At 52.6% G+C, this 18,112-nt stretch overlaps 8 protein-coding genes across 8 annotated transcripts; 1 reads left to right on the forward strand and 7 right to left on the reverse strand.

Annotated features, from left to right (window-relative positions):
* Positions 1–284: 284 nt before the first annotated feature.
* On the reverse strand, positions 285–3,253 carry COCVIDRAFT_107172 (hypothetical protein; the record flags this gene model as incomplete). The annotated part of the gene is made up of 7 exons (XM_014698115.1): positions 285–993; positions 1,046–2,096; positions 2,154–2,332; positions 2,392–2,556; positions 2,622–2,928; positions 2,996–3,062; positions 3,119–3,253. 7 exons carry the CDS (start codon positions 3,251–3,253, stop codon positions 285–287), a joined length of 2,613 nt encoding a protein of 870 aa, XP_014553601.1.
* Positions 3,254–4,331: 1,078 nt separating this feature from the next.
* On the reverse strand, positions 4,332–6,386 carry COCVIDRAFT_107110 (hypothetical protein; the record flags this gene model as incomplete). The annotated part of the gene is made up of 1 exon (XM_014698116.1): positions 4,332–6,386. One exon carries the CDS (start codon positions 6,384–6,386, stop codon positions 4,332–4,334), a length of 2,055 nt encoding a protein of 684 aa, XP_014553602.1.
* A 1,249-nt stretch (positions 6,387–7,635) lies between these two features.
* On the reverse strand, positions 7,636–7,841 carry COCVIDRAFT_29175 (hypothetical protein; the record flags this gene model as incomplete). The annotated part of the gene is made up of 2 exons (XM_014698117.1): positions 7,636–7,728; positions 7,782–7,841. 2 exons carry the CDS (start codon positions 7,839–7,841, stop codon positions 7,636–7,638), a joined length of 153 nt encoding a protein of 50 aa, XP_014553603.1.
* A 216-nt stretch (positions 7,842–8,057) lies between these two features.
* Positions 8,058–8,237, reverse strand: COCVIDRAFT_107226 (hypothetical protein; the record flags this gene model as incomplete). The annotated part of the gene is made up of 1 exon (XM_014698118.1): positions 8,058–8,237. One exon carries the CDS (start codon positions 8,235–8,237, stop codon positions 8,058–8,060), a length of 180 nt encoding a protein of 59 aa, XP_014553604.1.
* Positions 8,238–11,233: 2,996 nt separating this feature from the next.
* On the forward strand, positions 11,234–11,879 carry COCVIDRAFT_107196 (hypothetical protein; the record flags this gene model as incomplete). Its single annotated transcript, XM_014698119.1, has 3 exons — positions 11,234–11,260; positions 11,314–11,587; positions 11,710–11,879. The coding sequence occupies 3 exons, from the start codon at positions 11,234–11,236 to the stop codon at positions 11,877–11,879; spliced, it is 471 nt and encodes a 156-aa protein (XP_014553605.1).
* Positions 11,880–13,179: 1,300 nt separating this feature from the next.
* On the reverse strand, positions 13,180–14,356 carry COCVIDRAFT_40360 (hypothetical protein; the record flags this gene model as incomplete). The annotated part of the gene is made up of 2 exons (XM_014698120.1): positions 13,180–13,891; positions 13,947–14,356. 2 exons carry the CDS (start codon positions 14,354–14,356, stop codon positions 13,180–13,182), a joined length of 1,122 nt encoding a protein of 373 aa, XP_014553606.1.
* Positions 14,357–15,541: 1,185 nt separating this feature from the next.
* On the reverse strand, positions 15,542–16,969 carry COCVIDRAFT_40361 (hypothetical protein; the record flags this gene model as incomplete). The annotated part of the gene is made up of 2 exons (XM_014698121.1): positions 15,542–16,306; positions 16,379–16,969. The coding sequence occupies 2 exons, from the start codon at positions 16,967–16,969 to the stop codon at positions 15,542–15,544; spliced, it is 1,356 nt and encodes a 451-aa protein (XP_014553607.1).
* A 571-nt stretch (positions 16,970–17,540) lies between these two features.
* On the reverse strand, positions 17,541–17,915 carry COCVIDRAFT_107224 (hypothetical protein; the record flags this gene model as incomplete). Its single annotated transcript, XM_014698122.1, has 1 exon — positions 17,541–17,915. The coding sequence occupies one exon, from the start codon at positions 17,913–17,915 to the stop codon at positions 17,541–17,543; it is 375 nt and encodes a 124-aa protein (XP_014553608.1).
* Positions 17,916–18,112: the final 197 nt, after the last annotated feature.

The following is an 18,112-nucleotide window of genomic DNA, read 5'->3' on the forward strand; positions in this document are numbered from 1 at the left end:
ATCCCACGCTGAGAAGCTAGACCTCCTCTAAATCCGAATGTCCCCAGTTTTGCGCCGCGCTGATTTTGAAATGCGTAAGATTTTGGATTCCATGTGAATTTTGTCGATCGGAAATGAAACCTGATAACAGCTGTCAAAGCTATTACAAACATGTAGATGAAACTGAAAATGCGTCCTAGTACGGAAACCCTGTACTATTTGGAGTATGTTCGCCCCGGTAATCCGTCATGATATTGCGAGGTTGCCACCTCCAAGAATTTGAGCCTATTGAAGGCTTGCGCATATTAACCACTCTGTCCACTTAAGAAGAAATCTAGCTCGCTTGGGCCGCCTCTGCTAACCTCATTCTCTGCAAGCTGCTCGAGCAAACTCAAAAACGGATCCTTGCTATCAGGGTCGGTATGCGCTGAAGCGCCTGATGTGCTGCCTGCGCCGGGAGTTGGCTGCTGATCGTATGGAGGCGGCGGCATGCTGAGCACAGGATCGAAATTAATTGTATGATGATGCTGGTCTTGGTTTTGGTTGAGATTTGCTGTACGAGGGACCGGTGATGGCGCTAAACTTGCAAATTGCGGTAATGGAGAGAAGGAAAAGTTTGGCGAGAAAGGGAGAGCGAGTCCACCGCCGTTGAGGTTCGGGGGGTTTAGTGAGCTGTTTGGTACTGGCGGCGTGCAGGGAGGTAAACTAGAGTCAGTAGGGGCTTTGGTATCTCCAGGGCTTGAGTTTGACTCTGAAGTTTCGCTCTCAGAAGGCCTATGCATATGTACAGCTGGTGGCAGATGTGTGGCCAATGTGGGTGTTGGAGGTAGATGTTGCGATTGGGCCGATGCTTTGGAAGAAGAAATGGTTGCTCTCCGCCTCTTGTTTGGATGGCTACTTGAGTAATGAGAGCGCTGTGATGGAACTTGTTGCTTTTGGTATCCCTGGATATTTCCAATGACGCCGCTGGTCATGTACATGTTGTTGCGTTGCTCGATGTTGAAAGTCGCAAGGCTAAGTGAACCGTCAGTAACAGCATTCTAGTCTAACCAGCTCTCCTACTCACCCCTCGTTCATAGACTCAATAGCAATGTCCATGAATGTGATGTGCGCCCCATCAAAGACTTGGCCAGGATATCTGTCAAAAAAGTCCTCAAGCTGGAATACCGGAGCATATCGCATCGGATTGCTTGCCAGGGATTGCACAAGCTCTGAATGACATCCGTAAATGGCCTGCAGAGTGTCTCGTTGGTGCTGAACACTCGCCCAGATGAAGCGAAGCTCGGAGAGCTGCTGCATCTCACGCGAGAGAAACTCTGCACTCACTGAGAAGACCTCGCCTTCTCGACTTGGATAGTGTGCACCATGGACGTGAATGGTGCCTGCGGTGCATACGCAATAGCCGATAAAAGCTGGCCAGTCCATGATGGAAGAGGCTCTTCCAATCTCAACGAGCTCGGCAATGGCGTTTGCGTGGAGAAAGCACAGATTGGTGGCTTCGATTTGCCAGGGTTGATGCTGAGACGTCCCTGACAACTCGGCGAGATCCACAGGAAGAAATGGGCGGTATATGAGACAATGTATGAGATGATAAACCAGCTTGCTAAGAACCAGTATGGTGCTGTCGGGCTGGCCAAAGAGCGCATCAATCGATGTGAACGTGTCCTGCGTATCCGAGGCCCATGTGTCGAGTTCTTGGCGGATCTTGGATAGGTTGGATAATGAGTGCCAGGGAAAATGTGAGTCGCCCTTTACACCGCCTGCTGCAAGGTAGCGGTTGGTTATTCCTAGGATCCGTGATATACCGATTAGCATACCCATGCTTCCCTGTCCTCCTTTTCCCGTACCGCCCATGTACTGCAGGTTGCATCCATTTGGAAAATAGTCACCGTCGATTAACATTCCACCCGGATGAAGCTGCCAGCTCGGCATTCGGAGTACAATGGATTCATCTGCGATTAATGAAGGTCGCTTGGAGCCGGTTGCAGCAAAACGATCCATGAGGTAACAAGACCAGAAAAGTCGCCGCCGGCCTTCTCGTTCGGCCGATGTAACCTTGACGGCGGTGGGCAGCTCGCGATGCAGATCGAGGGCGAAGACCATGCTGATGGCCGAACCTTTTGGAAAGCAATGTTAGCTCCACGTGATTTTTGCTTGGGTGGCGCAATGCATACTCAGCAGCATGTAGGCTTTTTTGCCCTTGCCCAGCTGAAAACTTGCTTGCGACAGCAGCATGAGCGTCTGCAAGGCCTCGATCGAGGGCTCATCAATGTCAAGCTCTAGCCGAGCGCGGCGGGCATACTCTTGTCCGATTCGCACAGCAGCGCCGTATCCGCCAAAGTGGGGCGCATATCTGGGGTTAATGAATTAATGTTGCTCTACTATGCTCAGGGATAGACGAAGCCAACGTACCTGGCACTCACGGCATAAATGGCATAGGCTAAGTGTCCGGGCAGTTGATTGGCCTGTAGTCGCTGTCTCGTAGTCGACTCATCCAGAACGTAGTAGGGTTTGCCGTGTATTCTGGCAAAGTAGGTATCGAGAAGGAGATCTGGTGACAGGTTTGGTGATTGCACACTAGAGACTATTAGCCACAGGGGTTGGTGGGCAAGAGGCAAAGGTTGCTGCTTCAAGCTACCCACCTTGGTTCAATGGGCGACATGAGCTGGGATGCATGGCTGGTGGAGTTTGCGGAGATTTGTGGGGTTGGGTGGAGTAGCTGGGACTTTGGGGCATCTGATGGTTTCCGGTCGACGGTGGCGGCGTCTTGGGCGGAGGCGGTGGTCGAGGTAGTGGCAGTTGCAGTTGTTGTGGTGGTGGCCGCGGGGTTGGTCTCGCCTAGGTCATCGCTCTTTCCTTCAGAGACCAGGCGCTTTTCCAGGCCGTCAACACGCTTCAACAGGGCTTCGAGAACGTCGGTTTTGGGGCCTCTCTTCTTTGGCACGGCGTCTGTTGGGCGCGGTCAGCTCAGCTTACGGTTGAATACGGGTGGGTGGCGCTCGGGGATGGAGCGTACCATAGATACACGGGCAGTTGAAGACTTGACAGGCTTCGCAGGTTGGGCGGGTGCGGTTGCATTTGATCTGTGGCCATGGTCAGGATGCAGGCGGTAGTCGTGGTAGTGGACAAGACACGGTACCTTTCGCTTTCTGCAACTCTTGCAGTTCATGGCCTCTCGGGGTTCGTTTGAGACTCGGCGGGCAGGCAGTCTGTCGATGCCAATCTGAGGTCTGGCCATTGCGGCAGCCAGAGACTGGGAGACTTCGGTGGACATGGCGACGCTATTACTATGGGGCGGCGGACCATAAGCATTCTCTGGGCAGCAAAAAGGCGGAAGTAGTATGAACAGGACGTTGGAAAGAAGAAAACATGACCCCAGAAAGGCAGCGTAAGTATGTACGATAATAGTCCAAATTAAAGCCGCTGGCGGTGGAGACGGGCAGGGGAGGGGGTTGTGCGCGGACTGCGAGGCTTGATGAAGCGGGAGCGAGCGCCCACGCACGGCGATGCGAGTCGGTCGGCAGGTCGGCAGGGACAAGGGCAGAGGACAGAGCAGAGGGAGGGGGGGATGAGAAGGGCACGCGTGATGGCGATCACGGGCTGTCTAGCCCAGGAGGGTAGGGCAGCCTGTGGTGCTAGAGAGGGAGGGTGTGCATGTACATGGCCGAGAGTGTACAAGTACCGGTCGGGGTGCAGTCGCGCAACCGCTGGGCCGAAGGGCGATGACGGCGCTGGTGAGATGGGATGGGATGGCATGAGAGAGGCCCAGAAGGCCGGGGGGATGCCTCGGTCGAGTGGTCTCTAGTAGGCCCAGGTCAGTGACCCCCTCCCCCCTCCCCCGTCCCCCATGCATGGGCTGTATCTGCAATTTAGCGCTTTTGATTGCGCTCGTCTGACGCAGCCAGGTCGTCTGAGGCAGAGCCAGGTCGTCTGAGGCATAGCCCGCCCAGTAGTGCCGGACGGCCTCGCTTCTTCTGTTCTGGAAATCTGGGGTATCGCCCGCACGCCAATCACTCGCGCCCACACACACCGACCCGGCCTCTGCACGCTGTCCCCATCCCCGGTTGCCGCTACGCTTCCGGTTACTGACTTGCCCTTCCTTCACCCACACCCACACACACACATAGACACACACATGTGCAATGCACTGCACTGCACCCACACAGGCACTCACTCACGCCTCTTGCACGAGAACCGCCACACCCCCCGCCTCGCATCCTGCATCATCATCATCATTATCATCCATCACTTTTACCAGACACGTTCTGCATGTGATTATGCTTGCTTGCTTGCTCGTTCATTCATTCATTACCTATCTGCTGCACTGCCCGTCATCCCTTCATGTCGCAAATTTAAAAGTGCCCCCGCCCACATGCCAGTCGCACAAAGTCATAGCACACGTTTTGCCCAACCAGCTTCCTAATCGTCTCCACCGTCGTCCATGCAGACACATCAGCAATCCCATACGCTGTCCAGCCTGCCGACGTTGCAATCTCCAATGTGTCCACCTTGCGCGGCCCACTTGCCAGGTCGACAAACACCTTGCCTGCTGTCTTGGTCCCCACCGCTCCGAGTACCTTGGGGCTGCCCTCGGGACTGCCGTTGCGCCCAGCCACCCGGTAGTGCTTCAGCAGGGGCACCACCAGCAGCGACTTCTCCGCCGGCAGCGCTGAGATAATCACAAACGGCTGTTGCAGTCGCTTGACATCTTCAATCGACCGCACCGGCGACACGTCAGTAGATAATGGACCATGTGACTTGAACCCTATAGTGTAGATAGGCCCGATGCCTAGGTTCTTGAGTGCGAAAATAGACGCCGATGCATCACCCTCGTTGTTGGCTAGCAACAGCGCTGCCTGCCCGCTGTATGCCGACGGTACAAAGTCGCGTGTCAGTGTCGCTCGTATCCCCTTCCACCGAGTATTGTCACCAATCAGCGATGCATTGCTGCTTCCCGGCGGCACTAACACCGTGTCAACCTGGCCAATAGCCCGCGCCGCATTCGACAGAGACGGTAGGTATGGCGCAGACGCTCCCAGCGGCGGGTTGATATAGGCCCCCCCAAAGTTGTTGCGCCGGAGAATGTGCTCAATCGATGCCTTTGGCCCTCTCTCGGCAAAGCTAAATGAATGCGGCAGGCTAAGCTCATTGAAGCACTTCTCAAAAAACATGGCCTGCGACGTCGACCGGAAGCTTCCAATCCCGTATATATCCCGCTTCGGCATCTGGCCCATGGTGTGCAGCGCCGCATTGATCTCGGCTGCACTCAGCTGCCCCGGCGCTGCAATCATGGGCAACAGTGGGTGCGTAATGGGAGTGAATATCTTGTTGAGAGTCCTTGAGAGCTGACCCATAGGCCCCATGTTAAGTCCAGAGAAGGGCGGGTGTGGGTACTTGGCTTGAATCGTCGACCGGAAGTACTCGAGCTCGTAGTTCTCCTGCATCGAGTTGACCAGCGCATACATCTTGACAATGTCTCCATACACCGCCCCCATCTCGAACAGCCTTTGCGTTTCAGGTGACGTCCACTTGAAGGTGCCCGAGAAGTCGTGAAAGGCCGAGATGATCTTGGTGCATGCCTTATTCTCAGCCAACTTCTTGCGGATTTCCTCGGGCAGCCACAGCTCCACGTCAATGTACTCGCAGCCCCATTGTATCGCGCGCGCAAGGTATCGGTAGTAGAGCGAAGGGTCGTCCATGGGAAATCGGCCGTTCTCCTTTGTGCACCTCGTTGTAAAGATGATGGGCAGCTCAGTGCGCTGGCGCAACACCATGACCTGCTCGCCCACATACTTGAGGCTGGGCACCTTGCTGATGGTCCCATCCGCCAGAGGTTCTTCGAGCAGGTCCACCCGAATCTCTATCGCATCCGCACCAACCGACAAGATATCCAAATTCGGAAGCGCGGCATGTACGTCGGGGAACGTGGTCGAGATTAACGTCGTTCGCGCCTTCTTGGTAAGGTCGCGGTGGGGGCCAATCTGGCCTAGGATAAAGGAGAGGTAGCGCGAAATGTCTCGACGGAAAAAGGGCGATCGTGTGTAGAGATATTCATAGTCGCATCGGTCGGTGATGCTTTCGTCCAGCTCGTAGCTTCCATCCACCCGGTGTGTGTTGATCAACAGCCTGGACCGGTCCCAGCTGTCCAAGTGCGGCTTTGCAACCAAGCTGCTCAACCCATACACTGTTTCCTTTGGGCCGGCCAGCGCGTCCTCTATCGACGACGCCAACTCCCATCTCTGTCCCAAAACATCGGCAATTGTGTCTACAATGCTTTCCTCGCCCTCGTTGTGCAGGATGAGGAGCGCGGGTCGGGCGCCATGTGGAATCTCCTGCACGTCAATGACCATACCTTCTTTCAGGTGAGGGGAGGTCACGCCCCCGGCAGTCTGCACCATGGTGGCCATGGGTGAAGAAGATAAAAGTTTGGTTCTGTTGATGTTGTCGCTTTGGATTAGCCGTATGTGTTGAAGCCGTTGATGCGATGCTGGATCTCGGCGAGGATGCGACGGGCGGAATACAACTGGCAAACTGCAACAACCGTCGCTACCATCTCCAAAGCGTCGACGAGGCTGAGGCAGTTGGGGGTGCGTCTGGAGAAATACAAGCGCCTCACAGTGAGCGCTGTACTAGATTCATCCGTGGGGGGGTGGGATGCAGGACTGGCTTTTGATTTAATCGCAGTGCGTGTGAGGTTTGGAGATAGAGAGATAGCACCATGTCCTGAACAGAAGTGGAAGCCCCAAGCCTCCGCAAACCGCGCGCGTTTGTTCGCTTCAGAGCCGTCCTATGGCTGGACGGTGAATATGCCGTTGGCATTGGCACTAGCTCGGAGCTGTAGGATAGTCGACGGTCCCGGCGCGGGCACCAGGGCGCCTTCGCCGATAGCTGCGCCTGAAATTTATCCGTCGGCTTACCACACGCCCACTCAACCCCCAGATTTCGCACCAATCACCTGATCTGCCATGCCCCAATCCATCTGCCCGCCAAGCATCCACCTCCCCATCGCCATCCTTTGACGCGAGATGCTGCTGACGTTGGCCGGTCCAGATTGGTGGAGAATGGGCGTATAGCCCATCGCCCACTGACATCCTGGGGCCTGAGGCAACACTCGACTCCCATCTGCATGTCTGAGGCGTCGACTGCCCAGCAAAAAACACCACATCAATACGAGCTTGGTATCCCGTGTGGGCGTAAATCATTCCGATCCACACGCCCATTACTGTCGCCAGGCCTGCGCCTAAATCTCCACGCCTCTGCAACTCATCAAATCCCCTTCAATCAGCCCTATCGCAGTCGCTGTTTGGGCGGTATGCCGTATTGGTGTTGGGTAATTACAACCTATGCCTCCCCTGTGCAGGCTAATCCACCCTCCTGAAAGATCTGCAAAAAAAAAAGATATCGTTCTCCTCTCTTCACAACAATAGCCTCAAGTTCGCCTCAAACGATCGATGTAAAACGACATTGCCTAATCGACACGCGTTCCATCACTTCCGGTTTAATCGTTTGTACCAAAGAAAGTTCACATATGCAATATCTCGGTGATTTGCCACTCTATATTAGTCCGGAGCCCGCTGTACATTGATGCACCTTTGTTTGGCCCTCTTTGACTTTAGCCGTTAACCCTGAAACACGGGTGGGAAAGGTAGAGAAACCTCAACTCTCTATGCCGGTTCCAGATTTTCCGTGACCAATTTTACTGTAACGCTGGTCCACTTCAACGGTAGAAGTACCAACAGTGCCGTGGAACTAGCTGATCAAGTCAGCTCAGAGACCATCACAAATTTCCATGTAGCACCAACATGACCACGGAAGATTTTGTATTGGAGCATTTGCGATTTCTTCTCGTCGTATTTTTCCATTGTTCTTCAGCTATGGTCAACCCGAGGTATTGACGCATCGTGTCTTTCAAAGTACTTACCGAACGGCTAAAATGATGCGTCGAATGTATACGACACTATACTACCATCAAAATGACGCATTCCGAGGGACTAAAGCCTATCTAATCGCGCATGCTGCAGCACTTCGGGCCAAAACAAAACCATTCTTCCATGACCAATGCATGCTCAACCGCATCTCTATACCACTTTGGACCCGTGTGGAAGCCTGCGGATACCATATTCGATCACACCGCTGAATCGCCATCTCGGCAACTTGCAGCATTCCCGTGCCATGAGCAGATGTAGCAATATGGAGCCGCAAAAGATTCTTCTGGGTTTCACCAGAGCAACGCTACGTACAATTGAGAGACCCTTCATCGTGACACTTTCTGCACGCAACTTCTTCCCAGTCAAGCTAGCCGCCGTCTTTTACAGCCTGATGTCCCTTCTTCTCCGTTTCTATTTTGGATCGGACCATCGGAGTATCTTGACAAACGTACTGCGTATAGGCTAATGTGGTTGTCCCACTTGTCTGGTCCGATCAGCTTCATCTGTAGATGAACTACATTCTCACTAATATGAAACAACACCACCGGCTGAAGAAACACGATGAACAGATATCACGAATCGAAGATTCTGATGCAATAGACAACCCACATGACCTGGCTTGGTCCGAGTACGACAATCAGTTTGTATGATACAACCTTGTAATCTCAACTCAATCAACGTGACACCGTTCAGTAAAACTCTTCAAACATGACGGAGACGTATATAAGAGGTATCTCTTTTCTGTAAGAAGTATCATCTTACCCATATCCTATGGTGCAAATGCCAACCATGATGTATCTTCAGCTAACTCCACTCATGTCTCCAGATCTGAATCAAACTCCGTTGGTTTAAATCAGCCTGGAAGAAGCGGTGGTCGCTCATTCTCTACTGTAACTATAAAGATTCTGCACATCACTGCCGTCATCTTCCAAACGTACGTGTTTCATCAGACCATCTGGTCTAGTCTGTTAGCAAACATGCCGGAACTCATTACTGCTTCGTCTCTATTCGAGGGTGAAATGGATTGTCTGTCATGCTCACGACTTCCAACGTGTAGGCAAGCTATCGATGGATGCTGGGCCTTTCCAGTATAGTTATATTGGCATCTTGTGAAAGCATTAACACGAACAAACAAGAGATGATCACAAAAGACAAGGCACCCCAATTAACGTCCATCCCTGCGTGACGCAAATCCCTCCGTGCCGCAAAGATCCTACAGTTTAAACACCACAGATATTCTAACACAGCTTATATTTGCCTAGTACACTATAGAGCTATTCTGTAGACCTTTCTCTATGCTATAAAAGCTTAGAAGGAAAAGATTACACACTATTGAGCTCTGCTGTCGCTTATACCTTTCGATCTACGGCAAGCTCCAATAGTTTTATACCCCTATTTTAACATAATAGCTAACAGTGAATTCTATCTCGGGATAACAAGAGTGTAGACTAATAACTATAGAATATTATCTAAAGTTCCTACTAAGGATTGATCTTAGTAAACTTTATTCTGAATTTATCCGTGAACAAGACTCGATCTTAGGCATTAGCCGCTAAGCTTAGCGTGCTTATATTAGATCTTAGGATCTTTCCATACTGCATTACACTAGCCTGATAAGCGTAAAGTGTAGCGCGCAGGTCTGGAAGTATCCATGCCAATCACGTGAGATCCATCTTCTGCAGCAGCGGTTCCCTTGTGTTCGTCGTAGGCAGTGTAGTCAGATCTGTGTTGACCATCTCTGCAACTTAAAACCTAAATTTTGGGCAGAGGACGTTAGTAGTGATCAAGTCGCAGCTATTGATGTGTTCTTACAGAAGGAGTATCTCTACTGGTTAGAAGGACTCAGTCTGTGTAAGAATGTAGGGAGAGGCGTCGTCTCGATGAGAAAGCTCTGGTCGCTAGTTCAGGTAAATCGTCTAGGATCTGGGTGCCTGTGTAGTATAATTGAGATGCTAATGCTGGCAGGATATGGGCGACCAAGATAGCCTTACTCAGCTTGTTCAAGACACACAGCGATTCCACTCTTTTCAATACTATGTCGACTCCACTCATATTGATAGGTATACAGGCATCTTCCGGGCACCCTTAACTGTGGCCTATGACGTGCAACCAACACATATTGCTTTTATTGATAGAGTAATCTCCTAGTTTAAATTTATTTATCTGCTCCGAGGAAGCTACGTGTATATACATATATATGTATATATAGGAGAAGATACATGAGAAAATGAGTGTTGTATAGGGAACAATTACCAAGATAGGTATAGGAGTGTTTTTTTTTCGCTAGCCCCCCCGGTCTTGCTAATACATCCAAGGCTTTGAACTCGATCAGCATCCAACATGCACCCCAATTGAATTCGTTCCTGGCGCCCCAACGGAGTTAGTACCTTCCGGGCAACTCCCAAACTCGCTTCTATTGCCGTTACAAGCTGGTTTGTTCCAGAATTGGATGTTCGCCTCGCTAAGGTCGGAAACGATCAGACACACAGTGCTGATAGCGACAATACACGCCGAGCTGGATGTCAGACTATTGTCGAACACTGTGCCGTGTAACAGGCTTGTACCTTAGCGTAAGCCCGTTTGTGCAAGGGCAGAGCGGCTTCGCGCGCTTTGATGACGTTGGCCATTTCATGTCAAGGCTGGTAGGCGTAGTCTGCATCGCGAATGAAGACTTTGACGTTGTCGAGGTGGGAAAGCTCAGGGTGTGGGGCAGCGGTGATGGTTGGGACCGATGCCATGAGAGCCAACAGGCTGACGAGGAGTGAGGAGTTGCGTGTAGACATGTTGTGTTGTTAGATTGCTTGAGGCTACAGATCGTCGACGATTTACTGATGAATAGTCAAGAATGGCCGATAGAGAAAGATTGAAGCTGATTGAGGTGAGTCGAGATAGAGGGGCGATATGCTCTTGTCTTTATAGACTTGTAATATTCAGCTTGGTCGTAAAAGACTGAGTTGATGGCAGCTGGGAATACTGTGCTACAGGAAATGCTAAGGAAAATGACTGTGTTTTGATGTAGCGGAACCGAATTGTGTGTAGAGCTATACGTTATCAAGGTCGAAGTACTCTGCGATTGTTGCGGCACAGAGGGATTTGCGTCACGCAGGGATGTGTGTTACTTATTATGGAAAAGTAGCAATCTACGTTACGCAAGTACATAGATACCAACAACCAAAAATGGTGGAAAACGCAGGGGCGAATGGAATACATGTATTAGTGATGCCAACGGGCTTGGCACTCTGACCTCATCCAAAACTTCGAGTGCGGCGAACGTCGGAGGTGATGCCATCACCGAACTTTCTGTCAACATCCACCAACGACACAAAATGTTTGCAAGACGCGCAATTCCCTCGGTACCTACCACGAATGAATTCCCGCTACGTTCAATGCCCCTAACAATCACCAGGCCTTCCGAGCCGCCACCCGCGCAAGCGCACCTCGCTTTTCCCCAACCACACGCTTCCTCACGCCATTCCAAGTACGACTGCTCTCGGATGAAGTCCGCTCCGCAATCGACAGAGCCATTGCTTCATCTCCAGTAGTTTTGTTCATGAAGGGCACACCTGAGACACCCCAATGTGGTTTCTCAAGAGCTAGCATCCAGATTCTGGGCATGCAGGGCGTAGATCCGGACAAATTCACAGCTTTCAACGTACTAGAGGACCAGGAGCTGAGGCAAGGTAAGGGAGTCACATAATGCATGAACTGGAGTGGTCGTATATTTTCGGGTTGAGCTCTGTTTGATTGATGTCAATTGGCATGGAATGCGCCACTGGAAATATCTTGCTGACAAATGGATCAGGAATCAAGGAATACTCAGAGTGGCCGACGATACCACAGCTATATGTCGACAAGGAGTTTATTGGAGGCTGTGATATTCTTATGACGATGCACCAGGATGGATCGCTTGCTAAGATGCTTGAGGAGAAGGGTGTGGTTGTTCCTGCCGAGGGACAAGGGCAGGCGCCCTAAAAAGCTTACTTATGAAAGCGGCAGGGAATACAGGACATGCGAGCTACTTATATAATACTGTTTTGTATTGATTGTGAGTGCCATCCAATAGCTTGCATCACGGTAACAAGAATGTGTACATATGACTTATGAAACATGTCCCTTCGGTTGGCCTTGTAAGCTAATGCTCTCCATGTGCCATTTCATGTTCGCACGTACATGCGCTATTACTTGTCGTCAGGGCGCACCCTCCTCACCAAAGAAGACGAAAATCCTATGGCGTTGCCCAGTATCAAATCGCACTCGAGCACACATAATGGGGTGAAGAAAAGATATGCAAAGCGCGCTTCAGCTACGCATCCACTGAGTGTAATTTTCAAAGGTAGAACTCAAGATCCCGATAGATTACATTGGTAACTAAAGACCAAATCACGTAGATGCCAGTAACGACTATCGCAGACACCTCTACCAGACGGCCTCAAGATCAGCTTATGAGACTTCATGAGAGCACTCCTGCAGACCATCCTCTCAAGCGACAGCCCCAAAGAATGCCTCTCTGCCTTGTTCGTACCCGAACGCGGAACTTCCTCTCTTTCTCCAGGAAAAAAAAAGAGGAGTCTCGCTAAGAAAGTATGTTGCATTCATTGAAGACGCAGCGTCACAGGCTGCTACTACCGGGGACAAATACGGTGCCAGCTGCCCGATTACCTTTCCGCATTTCCAGTAGTACGAACCGTTGCGATTCGGCTTCGAGGCCACGGCTACATGTCCCCCCCCGGCACGCTGAGTTTAGAGAGGATATACAGGACTTGGTGCCGCGAGATAAGCAGATTGATGGGTTTTTTCGAGGTGGAAAAAGGGGAGCAGTGTGCGTTTTGGCAAGGGAGGATAGCGCAGCTTGCGGGTGTGTTACTTGTCTAGGTTCCGTACTAGCATGTCTACCGAAGGAGTGAGATGCATGTAAGATAGTCATTCTCAGTAAATGCAATGACACGTTTCCAATACGTCAATGCATCGCATGCCAGAAGATGCCTGGTTCGGGTAAAAACGGGGTAAAGTTTATTTTATCTTTAACTATTCTTCTTGTTCTTATCTATTGCAAACAATACGACCGACCACAGGATAGAGCGCGATATATGTTTCTACGACAAGAAAAAGAAAGGAACATACATCTTGCAACTAAACCCACTCCCTAGTGTGTATCGTAAAAAGCAAAACGTCTAATAATCTAGATGGGATATCTTGAATGTTCAAAAACTTGAACCCTCGGAATGAAACATCTTTCTGTCCTCCTCTAATTCACCATCCTTCTAAAGAGAGTTTAATCGAAAGAGCTCTTGAAGACCCATCGCTGGTCTTCGGGCTGCTGGAAGGGCACGCCAAGCTCAAACAGGGTGGTGACTGCCTCGGCAAAGTCCTTGAAGAAAGCATCGCTGTCCTTGGCATACAGTTGGGTGTACTGCTTGAAGCTCTTGTCCTTAACAAGCTCCATGTCAGTGGGCAGCATCATGAGGCTCTTGGTCTTGACATCCTCAAACTGCTTGGGACCATTCCACTTCTTGTACGCCCACTTCTCCTCGAGGAGCAGCTTGAAGTAGTCGTTGGTCAAGGTAGTGGGAGAGAAGGTCCAGGGACCGTCAAAGCCGGAGCGGTCGGTGTGGCAGCGGCCGAGGGCGTGGGCGCCAGAGAGGGCGACCATGGCACGATCATCGAATCCCATGCGGCCAAAGATGGCGCGGATGTGGCTGCTATCCTTGGTGGCATCGGGCAGACGGCCATCAGGAGTGCAGAAGGCGACATCACGATCGGTACGGCCAGCACGGTAAGGAATCTTAGGGCCCTGCATCTCCTGGATGGCGCAAACACCACCGAGAATCCACAGGTCCGAGTAGCTGATCCAAGGGAAAGCTTGCTTGACGGGCTCGAGGAAGTCGCGAGCAGCCTTGAGACCAGCATTGGCACCGTGGTCAGCTTCGGGGGCAAAGCGCATGGTTGCGCCGTTGGAGCCACCAGTTCCCGTCAACTTGTCATAGCTGTAGCATGTCAGTCTCTAGTTCAGTAGTATCAAGTACAATTGAGTATACTCACGTTCCCGAGCAGTGCCATGCCAAACGCAGCAGCACAGGGCCGTAGCTACCATCATCGTAGTTGTCGTTCTCCTCCAGTCTCTTGGCGATTGTATCGTAGACCTTCTGGTAGTCCTCGAACCTGGGAGTGAAGACCTTGGTGCTGGTCTGGCCAAAGAGCTCTGGCTTGTATGTGTATAGGGCATAGGCACCAGCGCCGACAAGCAGAGCACCAGCACCAAAAGCTAGACCGGTTGGGTTGCCCTCATGCTTATCAGGGCCGTCTTCCTGGGAGGCGTATCCGCGTCGTTGGTTGCGGAAGGCGTTTTGTGTGGGTGCAACGAAGCGGGCAGATGAGCGGATGGCGGTGGTGCGGAATGAAGGAGCAGCAGTGCGCAGAGCGCGGGAGAAGCTTCGAGAGGCCGATGCCATTGTGTGGGTGTTTGTATATGTGTGTGTTGATAAGCTACAAACAACTTGTTTGTATGTAGAAAGCGCAATTGACGAAGGCAGAGGCCGAAATGAGAGGCAGAAAGCCAGTGAAAGTAAGATGATAAGAGACGTCAGCAAAGGGAGCGTGAAGGTTTTTATGAAGGCACGAGTATTTTTCTCGGTGTCCCGAGGGCGATAGACTTTCTTTCTGGAAGGCACGCCAAAAGACCCACCTCTGACAGCTGTGGGCCAATCACATGCGTGGCAGAGCATGGCTGTCTGGACCCTTGCGATTACGATATCTGAAGCAACGGCGATACAGGCCCGATAGCTTAATCTGTGCTTCTCGACTCGCCGAAGAGCGGCTTCTGGGTTGAAATCAGCTTACACACGTAGGCAGACCAGCGGCAGTCGAGCAGAGGAGGGCCAAGTGGTTTTGTAACTTGTTTGCACTAGGCACTGCCATGGTGCATATTCCGACCTCGTCCCGAGACAGATCGACGCAGGCCAGGCGCGCGGAACGAGGGGCAACGGCATGAGGCTCTGCGGCAGCCGCCTCGAGATGCCCTTGTCGTCTTTAACAGACAATCTGCAGTCCATGTAGTATATTGCCTCTGTCTCACCGTTACTACACCAATGGTTTTTTGCTGTCGTCGTTGCTGCGTTAGTCACCGTTCCTGGGTACGGCTGCTGACTGGCCAATCACAGTGCCGTCATACTAAGCCATGGAGGCGTGACTCGTGCCGCATCCACATGCCGTCCCCATGCCGTCCCTCTCCAGCGCGGTACAAGCGGCAAATAGTGGATGCCCTGCTACAACAGGCAAATCTCTCCATCTAGACACAGGGCCCCACTGTCTTACGGTTACACATGTATCAAGGCGGCAAATCTGTCCGGTAACAAGCCAATTCCATTACATACTCCAACCCAAACACACGCACGTACATATTAGGGCTGACAAAAAAGAAACAATCAAACATGATAACTCCGGCTGGCCATGACCCTCCCGCTGATGATCCCAAATCTTGACCTAGCGCCTTGCAGGGAAATGCTCATGCCCATGCTCATGTAAAAAACATAAAATCACTCCCAGCTCCAGTGCCGAAAATGCAATCATTAACCCAAGTATATCCCCCCTTTCGTGAGCCGCTCGTCCTAGCGTGAAACATGCAAAATGAAAAGCAATCAATGAAACATGTGGTGGTGGTGGTCTGGCGGGGGCAGACCCATGATGGTACCAAGGTAGAGATGCGCATGAGGGTAGCCGTTCATGCTGTTCGTGGGTGTTGAGATACCTGATGACGATGCTGTAGGCGGATGCGACTCTTCTAGACCTCTTCGGGCAGCGATTTCTGCTGCTTCCTTGACAATCTTGGGCTTGAGGAGATCCCATGAAGTGTTGTTGGGATCCTTGGGTATAGTCACAGCGCGTTTGTACGACGGACAGGCCTCGAGTTCCTTGATACCAATCGGTGGCGACAGTTGGGCGGCCTTTTCCTTGAAGTAGGCCTTGCGCCTAGATTTCTTTGAACTGTACTCGGCAGTCCTGGCAGTCCGCTGCATCTCTTCCCACTGCTCCATCTTCTTTGCAAAGGCTTGACGTTCTTCTATCCTCTGAGCTTTTGCAGCAAGCCATGCAGCAATCCACGCGGGAGCCTCGTTTGCGTCGGGAGCCCGTTCACGCACCTCGCGGTTGTACTCGGCAACGAGCTTGTCTACGTCTGATTTTAGATAAATCGTCTTGAGTGCATGTGTGCTTGCTGGGCCAACCCCGACAAAATTACCCCAAGAATCGTAGATTCCACTTGGAAGAGCAGCACGAATGAAGGAGATGTCTTCACCGTCTGGACCTTTGAGAAGAGCCATGGCTTCGTACTCCTTGATGACCTGGTTTGTTAGACAGTCCTTGCACATGCGGCGTAGAAAAGCCCAGAATGTTTTGCGAGTGTTCTAGACGACGGTCAGTCAAGCCAACAAATATGCCATGAGAAGTCTGTAGGCGGTGCGGGTGTTGTCACTTACGGGCGCACCGCAATCCATACAGCCATGGCCGTGGCGCAGATGGGCAAACTGGAACTCAGTCAGGCCTGGAGGAGGGTCCGGCATGTCGGTTCCGTAGTAGTAAACCCTGCTATGCTTCCAGAGCATGGGGTTGTCGCGCAGGAAGCGGTAACATGAAGCGATTTTGCTGCGCATCTCGAGCAACTGGGCGGGGTCCGAGTAGGAGAGTATGATGAACCAGCAGTCGAGGTCGACACCCTTGGACAGGACCTTGCCCCTCCGTAACCTGGTGGGCTTGCGTTGTTGCCACTGCTGGGTGAGGAGGGGGCGAGCGGTTGCGGTTGCGAGTGGAGCCATGGCATTGCTGGCATAGGAAGCGCTCGAGTGTGCTGCTTGGTCGTACTCTCTCTTGCCGTCCTCGCCCCGCTTGCGCTTCAGACTGCCTTCGACCTTTGCCAAGGGCACGTTGTGGGAGCGCACCTCTTGCGCAAAAGCGGCACGCTTGCCGGCGGGGGGGCGGCAATTGATTACTGTCGCATAGGCTTGGTCGGGCGTCTGCAGAAAGGGCGTCTGCTTGTTGACTGTAAAGGCGACATATTTGGCATTCACCATTTCGTGTCAGCAGGCCAGCCGCTCGGTGGGATGTGGGATCGAGGCGGGTGGCAGGCAGACAGTCTTCCGGGGGCAGGGTCGTCCTTTTTTCACGGCGTCGTGGCGGCAGTATGGAGGAGAGGAGGGTGGAGCGGTCAGCGGGCTGGGGAAGCAGGAAAGGAGCGTGGACGACGCTGAGACTTCGGCGTGCCCAGGCTCGAGTGAGGTCGGCTGCCGAACCAGTCTTGCCCGGTAGCAAGGTTGACCCTTCGCATACAAAACCTTGGCCTGCTCCTTACTAAGCTCGACCGTGCTATACATGAGCAGTGCGCGGCTGACATCACTCGAGTGGGCTCTTTGTCGGAAGCTGGCATCCACCGTCAGTGTGGACATGCAACATCCATACGTATACGAACATGTACGCACACATGTACGGACAGCCGCCACTCAATCTGGATGCCGCCTCGTGGGCTGACTGGAGGGGCATGCGACCAACACCAACACCAACACCAGGACCAGCACAAGCACACGACGATGAAGTGCGACCGCCGCGGAACACTGGCCCTTGAGCATTCAGCCAATTTTGTCGCAATTAGGCCGACGACGACGACGCCTCGCCGGCGATCACATGGCGGCATCGACCATGACTTACTTTGACGCGAGGCGCGCGCCGCTCGACCCTTAGTTTTTTTTTTCGAGCGCCGCCGTGGACGGGCCCGGCAAAAGTCGCCTGGGCTGGGCGTGGCGGTGGTGAAGGGGGAGGGGGCTCTGACAAGGGCTCTCTTTGGGCGGGCATGGGCTGGCAAGTGGATGCAACAAAGGTTACGCCATGCAGCGTCGCCTGTGCTATCCGCGACTTGGCGCTGGGGAAGGCACAAGCACAAGCAGCAGCGGCGGCGGCGATAAGATACGGCGACAGGCGCCCTGCCCCGAGAGGAGATGCGGGGTTAGCGGGCAGGGCGCACATCCACGCCGGGCTAGAGCGGATAGCTAGACGGAGCGACCTCGGCCTGCTCATCTGTCAACATAATTGCTTCTCCCACGCCGCCTCCCAAGTCCCATTGCAAGCGCCAACCCGGCTCCCGCTTCTACCACGGTACAGTCGCCTGCCATTCAGGCTCTGTCATATCAACCCGCCCGCTTGCCACACGGTCCGACATTGCC

The sequence above is a fragment of the Bipolaris victoriae genome (genome assembly GCF_000527765.1).
Source record: "Bipolaris victoriae FI3 unplaced genomic scaffold scaffold_83, whole genome shotgun sequence".
Classification (NCBI taxonomy): Eukaryota; Fungi; Ascomycota; class Dothideomycetes; order Pleosporales; family Pleosporaceae; genus Bipolaris; species Bipolaris victoriae.